Below are 5,135 nucleotides of genomic sequence, written 5' to 3'. Positions count from 1 at the left end.
GAAATTTTCCCAGAAGTTTTGTTGATGCAAACAAGACTACTTTTCCTCGGCGATTTTCTAAAACTCATTAAAGCTCCGACCTCCCGCATTTTAAATTCAATAAAGCAGTAGTTTTATGTTTTTCTAGTTGATCGTTCCGCAACAAGGCAATTTCAAGTGCTTCACCAGATACTTTCTGTCCGCTGTGGACAACAACAGCGTTGCGAAAGGAAGCATGATTGTTATAAATGGACATATCCTGAAGAACTGCGGAGACTGGAGGGACAGGTAGTCTTTGATCCTCTACGCTGGACAGGGACAGCAAGACACACTAGGAGAAACTGCACAGGTATTGTAAATACCACAGAGTAACTATGAATCACACGGGTAGGTACTGCGTGTGTCTTTATGTAGTAAGTTTTGCAGTCATAGGAGGTCTGCTTAGGGTTTTACTGCGGAAGTTTGTCTGAATTACCAAAGTTAAAGCAAAGTTTTAAAAGTAATGAATTTTTTTTACGTCAATAGGCATTTAGTAGTTACCGGTTTAATGACGGTGAGTCTCTAACACTTGACTATTGAGAAGTCAGACCTATCAGCAGACCCTGATATTTCAAAATGGTAGTAAACTTCCAGATATACGTGATTTTCATATCTCAACAGAATGCTGATTCTCCATGTTAGTTCTTTTGACAATATGATTGGATTTACTCCAGAGAAATCCTATAGAAAAATAAGTTCAAGACCTGCACCAGATATTCCTGAGCTGGTCTTGATGGGTTCATACTGGACAGAATTCTTTGATGTCAAATTGCTGGGACCTTTTACTCGATTCAGTGCTTTATATGCTAAGCAAAGAATTTAAAGTTCTATTCTCTGACTATCAGTGAGCCAGTGAAAGAACCATCAGGATCAATAAAATCACAGCAGACATGAGCGCTCTGCAGGGGGAATTTCAAAGATCGGCATATTATCAACATTTTCAAAGTACTCTAAAGTACTATAAATTAAGTATTAAAAATCTTATAAATGGTCAAATCGTCATAAAAATTAGAATTTAACGATGCTCTACCAAACTGTCATTTTGACCTTCCCTGTGGAAAGTGGCAGTGAAGACTCACTAATGAAAACTATTCATAGTGGCTTAATTGCTCAAATATTGAAAGTAACCATCTGATCAAGCATTGTGGTAAATGACTAACTTTAATACAACTATCCATTATATCTATGTATATCTATTATCATAATGGTTTAAATAATGTTTTTTACTGTCTATACTCATGGTTTTACCAAACAGTTGAGTTTTGTCCTTTTTATGGAGGTCAAAGGTCAGAGGTAAAATGTAAAGCAGTGGGGGGGCTGGATGGGGGCCTAAGACTTCAGAAAATGCATTTTTTTACACTTGAGTCCAGTTAAATTTTTTCACGCAGGTGTACTGAGAATTTGCAGATGTGTGATTGTAGGCAGATGTTGGAAATATAGTGCTGGTAATAAAGTAACCACGGATTCCTGGTTATGAGTTTATACCTATGTTCCTATTCACATCTTGTCAAGCATTATAACCAGTAAAATGGGATTTTTAATTTAATTCTTTTTTTCTGTTTTAGAGAGCATTCCATTTTATTTACCATCACAACCGTCTGGGTAATGCCTATTTGTGGTCGGGGGAATTATGGGCGGATAATAAAAATAATGAACATTGATCTTGGTTTATTATAGCGGCTGCAGAGACAGTACATAAAACAAGTGTGCTGTACCAGTATTAATAAACATGTCACTGGTTCCACTGCTTTTTTGTTGTGAGGAGGTTAAAGAGGATTGATGAGGCAACGAAAAATAAACGTCTGATATGAGGAGGAGCATCAAGCCAGATTCACGGAGGACCTGACTTCAGTGAGAGGTCGTTCAGGTGGTACAATAGACTCCAAAGAATAATTGTGACTATTATTTATCTGTAATTATGAAGAACAAGCTGCTTTTACAGGTGCAATTGTTAAATGGAATATGCTTGCAATAGTTACAAAAAAACAAGTGTAATCTTTGTTGCTTAACGGTGAAATGATGGCATCATGTTTGTTGTCTATCATTGGGGTACATCCTAAACAAAAATTGATCCTTGAGCGTTTTTTTCAGAAAAACAAAAAAGTTGCAAAATAACTCAAACTGATGTAGGGCTGAGTTTCTCCAATCCTAAATGGGCTCCAACGAAAAAGTTTGTTTTCCAGTGTAAAGTTTAGAAAGGGAAATGCAGCTCTGTTGCTTGAAGCTCAGTGTGACACTTCTATTATACTTTTATAAGCACATCTCTAAATCAAGGTTTTAGCTCTGATGAAGTGATATGACCAGCATCTGTCGCAGACAGCATCTTTACATACACTATGCTCTTGGTTGTCAGATTATGGCCAAGACTATATCAAACATGCTAGAGGACATACTGGCAAATACTGCACTATTACTTTATCAGTGTGGTCTAAAGTTTACTTCCAAACTTGTTTGTTTGAGTATCGCAACATTGTCTGCAGCTGCCAAAGATAATTAGTGAAAGTCAAGAACTCTTTGCAGCAGACGATCATATTAAAAAAAACTTAAAGTGCTGAAAGTGTAACTTTTATTGCTACGACGGCATGTACTTAAAAGTCAGACTTGTTTAAATGGCAGTAATGAGTCTCCGACTGATAGTTTGGTGCAGTTATGACCGATCCATTACTGGTCTTGAAGCGAGTGACTTTTTCTTATAAACATTACTGAGTATTTCTTGGCGCACTGTCCTAGATAACATAAAAATGATTGATTCATTCACATAGGGCAGTCCTTGCAGTACCGGCTTGGGTCGTATTTTTGCTTGCACTCATTATAAACATTACCCCTGCCACCTTGATTACTCAGAATTTGGTGTACATTAATAGAAAGGTTCCCGTAAATAAAAGACCTAAACAAAGCTTTTATAACGCATTATGCCTACCCGCAATTGTTCTCCAATAGATATATTAACCCCATCATTTGAATTCTTTACTCTAGTTACATTGTGAAACCGTGAGGCAATAACGTATCTATGACGGTTACAGTGGAGGGTCGAATCTATGATGCCACTCGTTTCACCTGAAGCTGTTGGACTAGCCGTCTGTAGACTCTATCAACAGATGATCGCACGGCACATGTATGCAGCATCATGATATGTATCAGGCCTGAGTTTAGTCACAAATAATAACAGGAGAGGGACATGCAAGCTCAGAGCGTCTATGTAACCGAGCACACCATTATTACTCGGCTCACGGATTTTAGCTTAGGTCACGTTCGGTGATGTCAAACATCCACTCGCGAAAGCGTTAATTTGCAAGCCGAAACTCTGAATAACAATCGAGCCAGTATTTCTATGGTGTTGCGGCTGCTTCACATTAAAACTGTTGATTTATTATCCATGTCCGTCCAGTTCTGTCCTCTGTGGACAGTCTCTGTGCAGAGCTGTTGTCTAATGGACGGCGAGGCTTCGACCCGTCTCCTGCAGTGACCAGGGCTGTCACAAACGTCGTGTGCACGTTAGTGTTCAGCGCTACCTATCGCCATGGCGACGCAGAGCTGCAGGAGGTGATCCGCTACAATGACGGGATCGTCCAGACCATCGCCAGAGGAGGACTGGTGGACATTTACCCCTGGATGAAGGTACGTCACCTGTCTCCGACTTTGACCCTGAAACTGTTCACTCTGAAGAGGTGGAGACTGAACGAAAAAATGTCCTCTCAAAGATGTCCACACAGTATAAAAATGTCCTCACTTTTCAATCATGTCTCCACTTTCCCAAAAATGTCCCGACTTACTGAAAATGTCCTTAGTTTGTCATAAATGTCCTCTTTCTGAAATGTCTTTAGTATCAAAAAAATGCTGCTTCAAACTTCAAAAAATGTCCCCACTTCCCCAAAATGTTTTCACTGTCCAAAGTGTGTCTCTGTCCCTCAGGTCTTTCCTAACAAGTGTCTCAGTAAACTGAAGGAGTGTATCACCGTCAGAGACAGACTGCTGTCCCGAAAACTTGAGGAGCACAAGGTGACGTCCTCACACAGACAGGCGGCCTCGAAAAGTGTCACCTGGAGCTGAAAATGACGAGACTTTAAATTGTCCAACAAAATTTAAAAATAAAATAAATAAATATCACTGTTAAAATCCCGTGTCCTCCAGGTGTCTCTGAGTGACGGTGACCCCCGCGACCTCCTGGACGCCTTGTTAAAGGGAAAGACGGACAGTAAGTCCCCTGGTTGTGAGGAGGACAGGATCACTGATGACCACGTCCTGATGACGGCGGCTGAGGCTTTTGGCGCTGGCGTGGAAACAACGTCCACCACGCTGCTGTGGATCCTGGCGTACCTGCTGCACCACCCGCAGGTCCAAACCGCCACGCTGTAAAACACATCGAGAGTTCAAAGATAAAAACTCCCCAACAGTTTAAAAGTATCCAGCCCAAACCAATAGTCTATTAACCCTTTGAAACCGGAGCAAACTGGTTTGATGTCTTTCAGGAACATCGGAGAAAGTCACATCAGCATCACATGACCCAAAAACGAGCAAAAATTAGCATCAGCATCAGTTTTTTTCCCACCATGGCTGTGGGATCAAAAATGTCATTTTTGGACCTGAACAGTCTGAATGTAACTATTTAGTTTCCACAGTGTATTTTAGACTTATTGTAGGAGCTGTGCTGCAAATTCACTGATTACACTCAAATACACAATCTGGACTACATTTAGGACACATGCATCAACACACACACAGCTATCACAACAGGAAGAAGAAAAGAGACTAAAATGAGACAAACAGTCTCTAAGGATTAAAATCATTATGCCCCGCCCCCTGCAGGTCCAGGAGCGCGTGCAGAAGGAGCTGGACGAACACGTGGGCGAGCGAGCCGTTTGCGTGTCGGACCGCGGCCGGCTGCCGTACCTGGACTGTGTCATCAACGAGGGCATGAGGATCCGCCCGGTCAGCCCCGTGCTGATCCCGCACACCGCCATGACGGACAGCAGGTGACCCACCTTTAAACGCCGCAGCCATTCCCGAAATCACCGAATTAATGCACAAACCTGTGAAATAACACAGGATGGTCGGAAATTAGGAAACCCAACAATAATTTCTGTTTACGGTTTCTGGCTGATAAAAAGGGTCATTTT

The 5,135-nt window shown here is 41.3% G+C and overlaps 1 protein-coding gene across 1 annotated transcript; it reads left to right on the top strand.

The window, feature by feature from the left end:
- Window positions 1-353: 353 nt before the first annotated feature.
- Window positions 354-4,995, top strand: LOC121939247 (steroid 17-alpha-hydroxylase/17,20 lyase-like). Its single transcript, XM_042482322.1, has 5 exons — window positions 354-366; window positions 3,407-3,636; window positions 3,931-4,017; window positions 4,150-4,353; window positions 4,825-4,995. Exons 1-5 carry the CDS (start codon window positions 354-356, stop codon window positions 4,993-4,995), a joined length of 705 nt encoding a protein of 234 aa, XP_042338256.1.
- Window positions 4,996-5,135: the final 140 nt, after the last annotated feature.

The sequence above is a fragment of the Plectropomus leopardus genome, unplaced genomic scaffold (assembly GCF_008729295.1).
Source record: "Plectropomus leopardus isolate mb unplaced genomic scaffold, YSFRI_Pleo_2.0 unplaced_scaffold4388, whole genome shotgun sequence".
In the NCBI taxonomy this organism is placed as follows: Eukaryota; Metazoa; Chordata; class Actinopteri; order Perciformes; family Serranidae; genus Plectropomus; species Plectropomus leopardus.
The sequence above is the reverse complement of the archived record's forward strand: the minus strand, read 5'-3'. Positions and strand labels throughout refer to the sequence as shown.